The sequence below is a fragment of the Equus przewalskii genome, chromosome 27 (genome assembly GCF_037783145.1).
Source record: "Equus przewalskii isolate Varuska chromosome 27, EquPr2, whole genome shotgun sequence".
NCBI lineage: Eukaryota > Metazoa > Chordata > Mammalia > Perissodactyla > Equidae > Equus > Equus przewalskii.
Window position 1 is genome coordinate 35,910,982 of NC_091857.1, and position 16,877 is coordinate 35,927,858.

Here is a 16,877-nt window from a genome sequence, read left to right on the forward strand (position 1 = left end):
GACTCCAGACTCATGATGTAGCTGTTGATCAGAGAGGTCTGGGTCAGGCTGTACGGAAGAAACCCTCAGGAGAACTGCGACAGCCTGGACACGTGGATTCAAGCTGCGAGCTGGCTTCCATGCCATCACTTAGTATGGCAGCCCAAGCATCATGACGGGAGATCCAGGCAGGATTCGGAGGGGTCCAGCTTCATTTCCTAAGCCCCATCAGGGAGGAAAATAGCTTCTGAAGAGCCAATTTATTTGGACAATGTCATCCATTTTTTTTTTCCTGCTTAAAACAAGGATTCCAGAGAGTTTGTTCACTTGTTCAGCCAACCGGTGGGTTACATGTTTTTACAGTAAGGATCATTCAAGAGAGACTCACAGATCTGCAGTGTCTCACCTGGCAACCGGTCCTCTTAATGCATATTAAAGAAATACTTCGGAAAGTAGATGAAGGGAAATAACACTAAAGTGGAGGAGGGCTCCCTTCTCTCTCTAGTGGGGAATTCAACAATCTGCGCCCCTTCCTGCAAGAAGATGTTGGGATTTACGGACCACTTTGACATGTGAGGGATCTGTTTCCACCTTTTCTCAAATCCCTTTGAATGTGCGAAAATTCTGAGAGAAGCCCTGACCGATTTGCTGTTATATTTCTCACATAGAAATAAATTGATTTTCCATGTTGAATTTTACTCTTCCATCCATTTACCTTTGGATCCAGTAATGATCCTGATTTCTTTTCATTTGTCCCATTTAGGTGCCATCTCTGGCACTCTCTCTCCCCTTTCCTGCCCTGGCATTTTCTTTTTTCTGCTGTAGTCTCCCTAAACAGCCTTCTTTCATCCTTCCAGCTGCCCTTTCTCCAGCCTTCAAATCCCTCCCAACCCCCACTTCCTTTAAGAAACTGTCTCTTTTGATCTCCATGACAACAGCAGCACCGTGTCAATTTATTTGTGCGGTTTGCAAGTGCCTGCATTTTACGTGTCCGTCCAAATCAGCTTGCAAGCTGCCTGTGGCAGATTCTTCGCTCTTTAAAGAGATGGAAAAACAGGGGTGATGTGCAAATGCTCCTGGCACCGTGGAGGATGGGAGTGATTAGAACAGGCATCTCTTCTTCCACAAACCACCAGCCAGGTCCTGTTTCCAGCACACTCCCCTCCTCCTTTCCACTGCAGGCAAAGAATGGACTTTGCTCAATGCCAGGATCCACCTGCTGACCAGGGGAGCTAAAATCCTGCACTGCAGAATTCTGCATTCCAAGAGCACCACCGTACTTGGGCATGTTGAGTAATTCAGTGGAAAAATGAATTGAAAATTTTCCTTTTAGATTCCTCCCAATTTACTTAAAATGTAACCTGTCCTCATTTCCCTCTTTTTTTTTTTTTTTTTTGAGGAAGATTAGCCCTGAGCTAACATCTCCTGCCAATCCTCCTCTTTTTGCTGAGGAAGACTGGCCCTGAGCTAACATCCTTGTGCATTTTCCTCCACTTTATATGTGGGACGCCTACCACAGCACGGCTTGCCAAGTGGTGCCATGCCCGCACCCAGGACCTGAACTGGCAAACCTCAGGCCGCCAAAGTGGAACGTGCAAACTTAACCACTGCGCCACCGGGCTGGGCCCTCATTTGCCTCTTATTGTAGGGGTGGGGGACTGTCTTTTTCATCCTTGTGTAATTCCTCCAGCTCCTTCACTGTTCGCCAACGTAGACAGCAGCTACTCAATAACTTGTTCAGCGGAGGAGTGCATTCGATTTTACAACCGTGGACTGGGGGCTTATTCTGTACAAGGTTCTGTGGGCAGGGCAGACCTACAGTCCCTCCGCCATGAAAGAGCGGGAGGCTTGTGGTGCTGAAAGTTTGCACAGGGTCCTATGGGAGGGAAAAGGGGGCAGAGGGATTCCCAGAGAAGGGGACACTTCATCTGAGCCGAAAGGAAGACCAGCCTCTGCTGAGGAGGGGGCAACATCACAGGAAAGCAGTCAGCACACACAGCTGCCCTGGGTGAGAGGACAAGAGATGCCCAGGGATGGAGAACAGCTCCGAGTGACCCTTCAGGGAGGTATCTGTGGTGATTGTGGGGCTGAGGGATGGCGGGAGTGTAGAGGAGGTTAGGCAAACACCCAGAACCTCTGAATGAGAAACACTCTGTGGCAAGGGGGTGGGCGATCCACGTTTTAACAAGCCCTCCAGGGGATTCTGGTGTACGCTCAAGTCTGAGAAGCACTGTGGTTGTCATCGGGGTGTCATTAAAAGGTTTAGAATTGGCCTCACTTGGGATGGACTAGTCAGTTAAAAAGGGATGGCTGTGCCTTCTCCGATTTTTCAGGTCACCAATAACCCATTTTCCTGGTGTCTTTGCAGAACAAAAGGATTGAATGCAAATAAGACTGCAAGACCACTGTGGTCCCTCAAGCCACACAGCAGCAAGGGGACTCTCTTCACATGGTGGCTTGTTTGGAGGGGGACCAACTGCCTTACTGGACGGAACACTGCTGTGGCTCCATAGCCCCCATGGATATCATGGCAGAGCAGCCTCTCTACATGAATGGGCAATGGACTTCAAGGGAGAGGAGATGTCTTACATTGCCTCAAAACACGTTTTCATTCTTGCCTCTCTCCTTAGAGTTGCATTACACTAAATATACTATCTATTTCATAGGTCTTATACAAGCAATGGCCCTATGGCTCCCTCCCCCAAATTATTGTCCATTGAGGGGTTGAGAAAGAATTAGGGGACCACATGTTATGAAATAAAAAAAAAAAATGGACTCATGAGCTGAGAATGAGACATGCTTAGAACAAAGGGAGCTATTCAATTCAGGTGTGAGAAATAATGATGAATGGCAGAATGTTTGAACTACACTACCTTGAGAGGCCAAGAACTTTGACTTGTAGCCAACAGTCACTGTATTCTAGTGAGACTTGGCAGCTGAGGGGGAGATGGCAGCCAAGGGGGTGTGTCAGCTTGGAACACAAAGTCGAATTTCAGAAACAGGTACTTAGAATGTTATGGAATGAAATTGAGATTAACTACTGCAAAACAGGACTCCATTTATTCAATTGCTAAACTGTAGAAATGGCTCCCATTTCATTCATTCACGCATTCATTCATTCATCTAACCAGTAAACATTTGTTGAATAGCTACTCTTGCCGGGCCCCTCTTTTTTCTGAATTTTGCTGTCTTTTGCATAGCACACTGTCTGGTAGCCACATAGTGCATTTCTCATCATCCATAAAGGCTGAACCAGTGGTTTCTGCCAATGACCTAAGAAAGGAATTCATGGCACATTCACAGACTAGGGTTAGTTTTGTATATATCCGCACCGAGAAGCCGTCTCCAGGAATATCCTTCGCCTAATGTCAAGGTCTCTAGATGTCATGACTCCTTCTTAAGGTTCCATTGCCAACTCAGGTAGTTGGTGAAGATGGGGAGGTGGCTGCCACAGCTCAATGAAACCAGAGACAACTTCCGAGAATAGAGTTGGTCAGAAGGGTGATGGCTCAATGTCCCAGTGTCTAGAAGTGTAGTCAGTCACAGGGAAGTGGCAGGGAGAGTGGAAGTGCCCTGGGTTCCGACCAAGGAAAGAGCAGGGAGAGAATGAGGAGGGGGGCTATGGAAGTTTCCTGGGCCAAAAGGGAGTGTAGCCAAGGTCCAGCCAGGAAAGAATCTATCTGGAGGCTGTGAGGTTTTGGGAGACTGGTCCAGTTTGCATATCTAAGTCTACAGGTGATGGGGATTTAGAGGGCAAGGAGTTTTGTTTTGGATGCCAAGAGGGAGTGTGTACTAGCCAGTGAGCATCAGGCTGGGGTCCCAACTATTTAGTGGTAGCTGGGTGATCCCAAAGGGCTCGGCTCCTTCCATGCAGATGGGGGGACCCAACCTGGAGTAGCTCCCCCTCAGGTAATGTGAGCTCCTAGAGATGGCAGAGTGGCCAAGGAGAGGGGGGGCTGACCCATTAAAAGGCCACATAGATCTGGGGAGGACACGGTTGACCCAGATATGTTAAGAAAGAGCAAAAGGCAGGATTTCCAATGACAGGAAGGCTCTGTAAAGGAATGACCTGCCACAACCATATGCAGGGCTGCTGCTGTGACAGTCTTTGTAACTTCTGCTAAGTAGGGTCTGTCCAGAAGAACCAAAGAAGATCTGAGGCTCAGAAGAACCTGCTCAATGAAAGGAAGGCTCTAACTTCACACCTAAGAACAGTTTCTCAATGCTTTAAATCTCGGCACAAAGAGCCAGTTACTAACAGGAAGCTGTTTGTGACATATTTCAATTGACGTGGCTGTTTCCCCAGGTACCCTCTTGATTCAGTGAAGCGCGGTTGACAAACTATGGTCCTGGGGCCAAGGCTGTTTGACCACTTGTTTTTATATATCCCTCTTAGCTAAGAATATATATACTTTTTACATTTTTCAGTGGTTGCAAAAAATCAAAAGAAGAAGAATATTTTGTGACATGAGAAAATTACATGAGCTTTAAATTTCAGCGTTCCCGGGTTAAGTTTTGTCAGAGCTCAGCTGCATTCACTCATTTATGTATTGGCTGTGTCCACTTTTGTGCTACAATGGCAGAGTTAAGACAGAGACATTATGGCTCACAAAGATGAATGTATTTACTCTCTGGCCCTTGACGGAAATAGTCTGTCAACCCCTGTAGGACACAGTGTGGATCAAAGCCACATGCAGGGTGGAGTTCACTGGGTGGGCTGAGGATGGGGGTGGAGTGGAAGTGGGAGGAGAGGCAGGGTTGGAGAAAAGCCAGCATCTGGGCCGAGTGTTTGATGGAGTCAGTTCCCCTCCTTGCTGGGATGGCAAAGCTCTAACTTGTGTTCTATCAGAAGAAGACAAGTAATGTCTGCATCAACCGTGGGCCTCTGGTCACGGATTTAATATCTGCCACCTGCACCTTAGCGATGATTTAAGCGTAGGATGGCATTGCTCCTGTACAGCTACTTACTTCTGTCTCTTATCTGTACTTGGGAATGAAAGGCACTAGCCTCAACCAAAGGAATTCAAGGCATCAGCATCATGAACGGGTAATGGAAGAGAGGGAGATTGAAAAAGTGTCTGATAAGCTACTCTGCCCTCTCAGGAACATGCTAGAAGCATTTGGACCAAATGTTCTGGTTCTGAAACTGGGGATGCTCCTGACACAAGCCCAAACACATGCAGAGAGAGTCACAGATTCTGCACAGACCCCTGGAAGGGACAGAACACACCCCCCACATCAGACCTTCCTTCTTTGGGAATTCTCACTGCTGGAAGTTAATAAGAGTATGTCTCCTCCTGAATTCTTCTGCTATTTATATAAAAACAAGGCTTGTTTCCAACTTTAGATTGTGACTGGTAGGGAAAACAGGAATGATCAGACACTTTTAAGAGGCAGCATAGTTTTATTTCCTATATTTCTGTGATTACTCAAAGCACACAGAACTTTTGTTTTCAGTTGCAACTTAAAACTTTCAAAAGAATGTCCTAGTGGGAGGAATCCATCACAGGAACTGAAAGAATGTGAACTTATTTTCCCAACTTTTTAATACACAGAGAAGTTTGGCCTTTAAAAAGTTATAGAAGATCACCTTGAAGTAGACTTAGTGGGTTACATCTTAGTGGATTAAGTTAAACGTATTTGCATTAGTGACATGAATCTGAAAGCATATATTGTGTTTTTCTGTTCTGCCTCATGTTGCCATAAAAATAGACTGTGGAGATTAGATGCAGAGGTGTCTCCTAGGGCAGCTTGCTCATGCTGTCCTGGCTGGAGTTCTTCCTGCAAAAGACCCTGAACAACTTGGTCCAGACTAGTTATAAAGGATAAACGTAACAGCCTATTTCTTCCCTCCCCTTAGGAGACAATGTCATGAAGTAGCAGATGTCATTCAATGCCTAGGTAATTCTTGATTGGACATAGGTTTTCCCTTTTTTTTCTTTGATTTTTCATCCTAACATCTACGCCTTGTTTACTAACTTATCCACATTATTTGATTTCTCTAAGATGGCTAATGTCATTAGCAAGATGGCATAGTGATGACTGTCTAAGAAAATTAGGCACATTAAACTGTATGCTCGTTCGTTCACTCCGTTGATAGATGCCATTCAACTCATTTATAAAACTCAATGCAACAGTCACGTTGATTTGATCTTCCAATTTCTCTGTGAAAAGTGGAGTCAGTATTTTATGAGAATCAGCAAAACTATACATGAGGCAGTCTTTTGAATACTTTTCTTGAACTTACTACCTATCCATCTATTATTAGATTATTTAAAATAAAAATTTTATTTATTTATTTACTTTTGTCGGGCCAATTTTACAGTATTTACATTCCTGGGAGGTATTTGTTACTGGGCTGTCCAGAGCCATCAGAAGGGCAAGATCCAGGGTAGAGATCAAAATCAAGGTTGTTATTCAAAGGACCAACCTATGGAAGGATTCTAAAGTGCTCTCATCTCCTCCCTCCTCCACGGTTATCAAGTCAGTGCTGTGAGATGAGTAGGATAAGAACATGCCATGAACATGTGCTCTGATTTATTTACCTACGATATAAGGAAAGGCACACTCAGACTGGAACTAATGAAAAGGGTTTGAGTTTCGGCAATGACCAATAGAGTAGCTTGCTCGAGGTCATTTTTATTAGGTGTAGAGATGGCAGTAATATCAAATTTTCCTGAAGTTTAATCCAGTGCTTTTAATACTATATCAAGTATTCTCATTATATGCTCTTCACTTGCTGTAGATGCATTTCACTTATGCTAATACTACTTAATGCATAATCTAATGAGATAATGTCAAGTTACAGTTTTACATATACTCTTCATTTTTCACTGTAAATACTATATATTCATACATTTATGTCCCTGTAGGGTTTCATGGCTAAAATTATACACAGTGTACTTAATAGACAATTAAGTAATTTTCAATATTATTCTGAACATAAACAAATTTTATCCTAATGTCTCAATTTCAGAACCTAAACCATTTGTAAAATGTGATATTGGTGTACTAAATACACACCCATGGCTGGTCATCAATAAATTTCTAAAATGTTCTTTTAGTTGCAACTTCATGGTTCCTACTCATTACTGTTATTTGCGTTTCTGATAATATGTTCTCTAAGTCACAGCAAAAATATCATCCTTGCCTCCTAACTTACTGTAACCTGACAGTTTATAACCTGACAGTCGTAAAAGAGAACAATGAAAGTGCCTGCCCTCTGTTGTCTTGTACTGTGCTTGGTTCATCCAGGCTCAGAGTGAAGCTTTCAAAAGAAACCATCTGAAAGGATTGCCAACTGATGAACAGAGATGGCCTTGGTCCTAGTCTTTAGTCCAAGTTCAGTTTATGTCCTGTCAGGGTCAATTAGCTGGAGAGGTACAGCCTTTTCACTGGAGTTGAATGGAGACATGCCTCCAACGCTGAGACCTGGCTAACCACTCTTCCCAGCATGCCTGTGTGTCAGACCTGGATCCCACCCTCTTGGCGCCTGAGCAGCCTCTGGAAAGGTGGCCAGCATCTTCACTTTGAGGCTGAGAACCAAGAGAACTGCTTGCTGGGTTGGGAGGCCAGCCAGGACCCTTTGAGCAGGCCAGCTGGCAGCTCTGCTCTGGGACAGAGACCTGGAGTCCTTAGAGAAGGCCCATCACATGGGTACACCAAGAGAGTGAATGCAACGGAGAGATGGAGAGAGATGCAGAAGATATACCAAGTCAAGCAAATAAGCAATGAATGGTTTTACTAAAGGGATCTGCGTATTTTATATATACTCCTTTCCAGGGAGTCCAGAGGTTTCCAAAGGAAGAGGTACCCCCACTTGATATGAATATTTTAACATATACGTGAACAGTGGGAGTGCTTCCTGTATTTATTTAACAAGTATTTACTGCTCTCTTGCGGAGGATGTAATGAACAAACAAAATATCCCCTCTCCCCTCACAGAGCTTCCAGTCTGGTCAACTGTAAGAAGTTGAGAGAGAATAATCCTACTTTACGTGGGTGACTAAGACGTTCTGAAATCAGTTTGCATTTTTCTTCTCTTGCTATAGCGGGAAGAGGTCAGACTTGCTAATACGAGAAGGGCTGACAATTCCTTAAATATTTGTAAGACATCTTGGTCATCTGGATTTTTAATAAAGCTGCTGTAAATCCAACTCTAGAACCAATTGATTAGCTCATCAAAGAAATCTAAACTTTTGCAATTTTTCATAGCCTAAGGATTAAAATGAGAAAAAATTAAATAAAATTAATTTCAAGGCAACCCTTTTGAATTTCAACTGATTAGGAACAAAGGGTGTCAATTTACTTCTCAAATTACGCTAAGGATAAGTTTACAATTTGGAAAGAAAATGGTAGCAGGTAGAATGTACCTCTTGCCTATTTTCTCTAACTTTAATGGGATTGGGTAAAATTTATAATATGAGGTTGGCAGGAGAGGAAAATAACTATTTGTCAAAACTTACTATGCACGAGCCACAATCTCGGCCCTTCATAGGAATTAGTTTATCGATGGCTAAGAAGCCCATGAGACACAGTCAGACAGCCCGGGTGGAGGTCCTTGATCTGACAGCCATGAGTCCTTAGATCTTGAGCAAGTCCTTCTGACTTCAGGATCCCCTCCGTACAAAATTGAGTGCACCCAGTGCACAGATCTAGAAATAATGCACAATCTAAAGACTTGAGCACAGTGCCCGCAGAGAGCAAACGCACAGAAAGATAACTTTCCCGGGAACCCCAGCCAGGAAACACCATACTAGAAGGCACTCTTTTTCCAATGTGCTGTGCCATTTCTTGGAGGTGTAGGTGTTTAAATGCAGGAGTCAAGTGGAGCCTGAAGTTTATTAAACCCTTACGATGAAGGTCGCTGGCAATAGAGCAGTTTTGTTTTTAAATGGCAGACTAAGCCATTTTCCCATTGTATGAGCTCATCTCTGAAACATATAATTGATTGTAAGGATGCCTCAATTAGCTGTAATTATTGGGGCTTATGGAGATGTGATGTTCTAGTTAAAAGTATTCCTCAGATTACTGAAATTTAATTCAATGCCTAAATCTTCAATTTTCATATTTTATGGAAATCGTGCATCTCTTCTGCAAAGCTTCTCATTCTAAATAAAATCTTGGCCAGAGGGTGTGATACTGAGGGGTAAGAAAGTGGTAAAATCCTTCTCAGGATTTTTATCCTGAGTCGTCAGTTTGACAATTGTTTTCAGCGCTGCAATATTTAAGTAATTGAAAATTTCATATTTTCGGGATAGCCCATGGCTCTAAAAAGATTTCTCATTCAAATCAAAACAAATCAAAACATTTACATGATTTTGTCCTCAAAATCTCTGACTTTAATTGCATTCTCTGGATAAATGTTTTGAGATATCTATAATAATTAAGTATTCCAAATACTGAAGGGTTTATTTTATGAGCACACGCAAATAGCAGTCAGTCAAACTGTCCTTCATTTGTATGAAATGAGATCAGTTGATTCTGAGACTGACCAGGAAAGAAGGTGACAGGCATTGTCAAAAGAGGCTTGTTCTGTCAGTATTTTTACACCAGGAGATAGACTAAAATCGGAATTTTCTGAAAAACCAAAAAATTCTCTTTTAGTCTTACAATTTTCAGGTACTTAAATATATTATCAATAAGCAGTAGTTTTAAATAGTTTTTCTGAATTTGAATAACCCCAGCAAAAGCATGTAGTAAATCGTATCAGCTTACGCAAATCCTTTTGTTTTCCAAAAGGTGTGGAGCAAGTTAGAAAATGAATCTTTATTATCCTTTACTTTATTTTTATTGTATTTAGAACCAGCTATGTTTTCTCTTGAGTTCCTATTTAGGCACTGCTTAGCATTTTTATTTAACTCAAAATATGTAAAAATACTTAAGCGCCCTTCAGGGCCCTCATCTTGCATAATATAGACAATTAAATGTGGCGCGAGTTCTTGGACATCTTCCTGTGGGCTTACAATTGAAGTGAAGTGCAGATGTCTATCTCCTCTAAAACATATCACAAATTTACTGGACCATGACTGCCATTTACTTGCAAATAAATTGTAGTAGAAACCCAGGTGTAAAGTGATTGGTCTGTCTGATACCCCGAGCATGGGTCACATCTTTGGGTGTCCACCATTACATGCTCCGGGGTATTTCACTGTAGCATGAATTACACCCTCGCTGTATTCAGTAGCCTGGTGTTTGGAGATTCTAACAGCTGGGATGCCTTCTCCATGGCGTTTCTGAAAGACGTAATGCTTCAGAGGCTAGTGTGATATGGAGAACATTTGTCATTCCCAACTTACATAGGCACACATTCATCCATCCATCCATTCACTCACTCATTCATGCAAACCTGCCAGCCACTGGGATCAAAGATGAAGGAGACACTCCCCACCTCTAAGGAGCTCACAGAACAGCAGAGGAGATGCAACCAAACGAACTGTAGAAACCATGTGACGGGAGCCTCGCTGAGCTACCACCACGAGTAATGAGTAACATGAGAATGAGACAATTGATTCCACTGCGGAGATTCATACATCTTCACAGAGAATCATGTAGGACCAGAGTGTTGGGTAAGCGGGACTAGACAGGCAGAGGCGGGATGTTACAAACAGTGTGAGCAGTGACATGGAGAAGGGGAGAAGACGACAGCTGTGGGCACCTGCATGGTCCCTTATAGCTAGGGAAAGATGGGGTGACAAACCTGACATGGGGTGTTACAGCCTGATGTTGAATGGCGTAGAGTGTCCTTTGGCTTTTGGTCTGTATTCAGTGGGCCATGGGCAACTTTGCCAGACTTGAAAATTAAAAATATTGAAACCTTCCTTTGGTGAAAGAAAGAAATAAAAAGGGAAAGTTGTTTATTTTCTTCAAGAGAAGGTGTATTTACGGAAGCATTGCTTGTACAATGATAATTAAACAACTTTAACATCTGTCCTGAATGTTAGAGAAAGGCTGCCAAGGCGCGTCTGACGTTTAAGAGGCTTAGCCTCTAAAATGGCTGTTTTCCCACCCAAACCCTGGAGCAATCCTCCTTTCTGTCTCATATCTCTCCATTGAGTGCAACTTTTCCTTCCGATCAGTTGTCCTCTGACCCTGAATGAATTTCTGTCTCACTCCTACAGCTCCCGATATATTTCCATCCTGGCTGACCAATGTGGGGCTCTCTCTTTGGGCTCATGGGATTTCTCCCTCTTTCTTTACTTCCTTCTTTCTTCTCCTTTGCTGTCAGTCACCTTATATAAAATGTAAATATGGAACTTTTACACCACAAAACAAAGGCATATTGTATGCAGCATACTGTAATTTACCTATCGTGTAAATTACGGACAGGAGCATACAAGTTGGTTGAATCAGTGCTGCACTTTCATTACATAATCAGGCCAACGTGAATCGACAAGCCAATGAATGGGCAGCCCTTACCTCATTCAATCAGTTAAATCACCGCCATATCCGTCCATGCGCTGACAGGCCAGGCAACAACGGCCTGCTACTCTGAGATAAATCACCGTTCCGTGAACAGACTATTACAATCAGCTCATGATCTAATGGGAGCCAGGTATCCTTTTAATTGCCTACAACACGTTCATCCTTTTGACGTTAAGAAGAAATTTAACTGCAATTTACTGACTTTTGCTGCTGTTTTTAACAGAGAGAAAAAGGATGGAAAGCCTTTTTAAAGCCTCGTTAAGTTTCCATTCTTAGTTATAAGAGCTCCGTAGATGGACACCTGTTTCACGCAGGACCCAAAAAGCTTTAGGGGCCACGGTAATGGCTGGTCTTTTTCAGTGGCAAAAGGTAAGAGAAAGCGGAAGGCCAGTGGGTGGAACTTGAGAGTCTTTAATTCGAGACAGAGTGAGTCAGCGTTCCTTTTGTAGAGTGGCCGGCTTCGGACGGAGTTATGGCATGCTGTGTGCCTTTCATTACACAGTGTGTGATGCTCACAGCTGGCGGATGAGCTCACAAAGAGGAAGGACACCCCTCCCCACACTGCTCAGCCTGTGCTGTCTGAGCGGCTACACAGTCATGGCATACTGCCGCTGGAATCGCAAGTGTACAAAGCTGATGCAAACGGGCTTGCTGCATTAACATGTGCGAACACCAAGGGTGGTATCCACCCCAACAATGAAAATCCGTTTTTGTTACAGACACTGGCCGCTTTATGTTAGAGCTGATACTAGAAGGAAAAACCCAACAACAGGCGCAACGGATTAGGTTTTTAGGTGACAAGGGGTGTGAGACTTGAAGCCCTGCTTTCTTCTCCGAGTGAGAATGCAGAAAGAAGATGAGGAAAGAGGTAAGAAGAAAACCCATGTGAGGAGAGAAATCTAGAACTGGAAGAGCAAGTGCAAGTTTACAGAAGTTTTCACCCAACAAGAGGACTCTAGATAAAATGGAATTCGGCCTAAGGTAGTTAGTTCCAAGAGCACGTTGGGAGGATGACTGATTCCCAAGGCAGCTTCACCCACCAGACAGGTGACTTCAAAATCACTAGGGCAGAGGTGCCTAACGCTCCAGAACATAAATCAACACCGCTTCCTTCACTGAGAACATTTTGCTGTGAAAAACATGTTGCCAGACAAAACAGTGTGCTGTGTGGTGAGGTGTTTTGCATTGAGGCTCAGACGTTCTCTCCCAGCAACTGGCGACAAGCCCTTGGCTGGCCAGCAGCCAGTCTGCATCCGAGGGCCATACTTGAGGTACCACTGCCTCAGACAGCAGCTGGTTCAACGGCCCACCTCACTGGGAGGAAATGAAGGGGTGTGCTCGAGGACACAGCGAGCTAGTGGCACGGCAAGGACTTCTCTCCTTTCTGCCAGTTCAGTGGACTATCTGCCATATCATGATGTGCCATTTAGGAAAAGCAAGTGGAAAATGTTTCTGCTGGAATGAAATTAGCGAGTGCAGTCAAGCACATCCGTGTCACTACTTGTGTCGAGACAGCACTGAGGACCAATCAGGATTCAAAGAATAAAAACAAGACACAACAACAGCCCTCTCTGTGGATACAGAAGGTGCTGTCAAATTATCCAAGATGTAGCTACAAATGTTGGATTTTAAAAAAGGGCCTTTAATGTAATTTCGCAAAACAAAAGTTTTATAAAACGTTAGTGTCTTGGCATCATAACACTTAACGTGAGTGAAGCACTCACCCCCATGGGAAAAGTGCCAAGAATACAAGTGTTTACTTGGTTTACCTTCCAGGTGACCCTGATGCTCTGAGATGATATGGGCTCCAGGTGAACTTCTTGAGGTGGGCCATCAGGAGCTGTAGAGATCAAAACCCACAGGCTGGTTAGAAACGGTTCCAGAGTGGAAGGAAACCTATACAACAATGCACAGGTCAGGAAGACAGGCCACAGCAGCACAGAGAAGCATGTTTTCAGCTTTAGTGGGCAGGTCAATGTGGCAGAGTCATTGTGTACAAAATTGACCCCGCGCTTACTAGCCCCCAGGAGAAATGAATCTTGAGGACTTGTCCTTGTATTCTTTCTCAACATGTCTTTGACAATTTGATTAATAAACCTTGAGTTTGAGCAAGTTAACAGGTAAAATAGGAAGTTTTAAAACAACATTCATTTATAAAACACCATGGGGGCTGTTGAAGACCCTTCTCTTTCCCTTGGAAGTGTCTTTTAGTGACATGACGTTGGGGTCACTTAGGTTGCTCAGACATATTGGGGGAAAAAACTAAGGCTTCTTCTGCCTTTGAGTCTCTTTGATCTCTTTAGCTCTCCACACTTTCCAATTAAAAACTCTCATTAATGAGGGGCTGTAGCCACAGACGGCAGAAACAAAGTTGAAGAGTACCACAACGCGTGCAGCTCACACCAACCTATTTCCAAGCGTTGTACAGATGCCAATTCCATTCCAGGTACAGTCAATTAATGGGTATTACACATGTGCTACGTACTAAGTACTTCGCATAGGACTGAGAGAAAGCCTCTTTGTCCACCGAGAGTTCATAATCTAACCAGAACAGTCGAACGCATGCACTGAGATGAAGACAACGATACAACGTAGCATATGCTCAAATATCTTCTGAGAAGTTGGAGCAAATGGTAACCCAGGGGTCAGAGGGAGAGACCCCTGTGGGTGACAACATGTGGTTGGGTTGACAATTTTGCAGTTACTGCTGAGCTGCAAATGGGACATTTCTGTGAATGAGCAGATGCCAATTTGCAGAAGGGTGATAAAGAAAGAAAGGAAAGCAGAAGAATATGACCCAATTTGATGAGTTTGGAAGTGAAAGTAAGGGCATAGATAGAGGTCAGGTGAGGGGAGAGGCAAGGCCAAGGGACACATGTTTTCCTCTTTTTGGGGAAGAAGGTTTGAGTAAATATCACGATGTAGCTAAATTGATGGGCGTTTCAATCTTTCTGCCCAAGTTTGGATTCCAGCTCTAGCCCTTAGAAGCTGTGTGTTTTTTTGCAGGTTACTTAATTTCTCCATGCCTCAGTCTCCTTCTTTATATAAAGGGGCAATAAAATTTACCTCACAGAGTTGTCATGAAAATAATGTACTTAGTAAATATATGCAATAATAAGAAATATTATTATTATCATTGGGCGTTTTGTGCATATGCGGTAAAGGAAGGAATTCAAATAGTAAGAAGAGAAGGTACATTTGAAGGAGCAATGTTTAAGCAGAGACACAGAGGATAGAAGCAGGGGGAGGTGATGGAGTGAGTGGGTCCCATATGAGCAAACGCCTCCGGGATGGGAGGAGGAGGAAACAATGGGGAAGCTTTGGGTAGATGTGCTGGTCGCAAATAATGAGAGGCAAAACTAGGAAACCAGAATTGGGGGTGAAGGAGAGTGTCGTGGGCTTGAGGAACACAACAAAGCCTGGGGAAATTGCAGTGGCTTCTGGAAAAGTGTGCTCTGCACATGAAAGCACTGACCACAGGCGGGGGTGTGAAGCAGATGAAGATAACGTGGAGAGAAGATGATGACATGGAGAGATGCCAGCGTGCTGGGTCGTGGGCCTTGATGAGACCACCGACATGGTGCGGCACAGAATGTTGCTGGGTGGATTTGGGTTAAGCAGAGACTATGGGAAGGCAGCAATGGATGCTGGGTACTACTTGAGGAGTGAAATAGGACCAGACGGCTGCTCCCATACATCAGGAAGAAATGAGGGAAGCGATGCCAGAGGTCGAGGCTGGTAGGACTGGGAGAGAATGGTAACCTAAGAATGCCAAGAAAGGAAGCTGATTTTTCAGAAAAGACGAGTCATTATATTTTAGATATTTGAAGGGAAATGGGGACATTGCAGTATCTGCTAGGCAGCTGAAAATGTTTAGAAGAACTGGGGAGAGACAGGAGGAGTCAGGACTGTAGACTGCTTCCTTCTCCACGCCCCTCATTCACAGTCTTGCTGGTGCCAACCCTGAAATTTATTCTCAATGTCTCCTGTCCTCTGCCTTCTCTGCCACTGTCCCCACCACCAGGCTCTCAAAGCCTCTCACCCTGACAGCCCACTCCAGCCCAGCATCTATGCCTGGCGCCAGTTTCTATTTAGTTCTTAAACATTAATTCTGGTCTTCATTTTGCTCCTTTTAAAGCACACATGGACTCAGAGCACCCTTCCAGCTTCTCACCCTTCACGCTAACTTCCCACTGTTTGTGTCCTGCCTTCTTCTCCATGCTTCTGTTCTGCAACCCCCCACCGCCCAATGCGTCTCAGGCCCCAGCCACATCCAACATCTCAGTGGAACCTAAACACACCAGCCCTTGGGCAGATTGGAGCCCATCTTTTCCCTCCAGCAGAGTTCCCTGCCTGTGCCTGTGAGCCCCCACTTCGGCTTAGGGACCTGCCATATCAGTGTTGGGCATATGTTTGTATAGCAGTCTTTGCACCAGTCCTTCTCTCTTTCGCCAACAGACTATAAGCTGCACCTCTCTCTCCCCAGCAGGTCATGGGGACTGTTGGTTTTCTGGGGTGCTGCAGCCTCTTGGATTTATTGGTACTCCAAGTCTGCGGTAGCATTGATCAGTAACTGAGGGAGAGGCTGGCTCATTGTGATAACTTGCTAGAGCTCTGCACCTGATTTTTAATCAAGCCCTTTGTGCAGGAATCTTTTGATATCAGATCCAATAAAAACACGTGGAACAGATTTGTCTCCCCACTGAAAATTCTGTGGTCAGTGAGAAGCGTGCAGTTCACCCATGAAGATTCTTCCTGAGAGCCAGCCCTGATGGCCTAGTGGTTAAAGTTTGGCACTCACTGCTTTGGTGGCCCGAGTTCATTTTCTGGTCCTGGAACCACACCACTCATCTGTCAGTTGCCATGCTGTGGTGGTGGCTCACATAGAAGAACTAGAATGACTTACAGACTTACAACGAGGATACACAACCAGGTACTGGGGCTTTGGGGAGGGAAAAAAAAAAGAGGAAGACTGGCAACAGATGTTAGCTCAGGGTGAATCTTTCTCTGCAAAAAAAAAGGAACAAAAAAAGTCCTTGAAAACACGATTTTGAGGTCTGACAGTTATGCTGATGATTATTTTAATTTAGTTGTGTTAAGTCAAATTGAAGAAGGAGTCTGTTTAGTAGGAATTGGAGGTAATGTTAGGGCACCACCTCATGCTGCATCCTTTGGGCATGTCTGGGCTGTGGCCTTTGATGTGGCCTTCTCAGAAGTATGGCAGGCCAAAAATAGTCGCAGTCTTCATATTCATATGGAGATGTATTCATAATTAAAACCAAGATATTAGGATAGTGTTTACAAAAATGCTCTTTATTCTATCAGAAAACAAAGTAAAAAATGCAGTCATGAATTGGGGACAATTTCTTCTTCTATTCTGGTCTAATATTTTATGAAGGCCCCCGGTGAAATTCGCAGGGGTGGGGGGCAGTCCCTGTCTCCAGGACAGACCTGACCTTTAAGAACACAACACC

At 44.0% G+C, this 16,877-nt stretch overlaps 1 protein-coding gene across 7 annotated transcripts in view; it reads right to left on the minus strand.

The window, feature by feature from the left end:
* DSCAM (DS cell adhesion molecule) overlaps window positions 1-16,877 on the minus strand; it is a 695,956-nt gene that overhangs the window by 107,349 nt on the left and 571,730 nt on the right. For all 7 annotated transcript variants that reach the window (XR_011534071.1, XR_011534072.1, XM_008538164.2 and 4 more), the window contains one exon: window positions 13,173-13,243. Coding sequence is in view for 5 of the 7 variants with exons in the window: in XM_008538164.2 (XP_008536386.1) it covers window positions 13,173-13,243 (71 nt within the window). In the remaining 2 variants the exon portion in view is untranslated. The remainder of the gene's footprint in view (window positions 1-13,172; window positions 13,244-16,877) is intronic.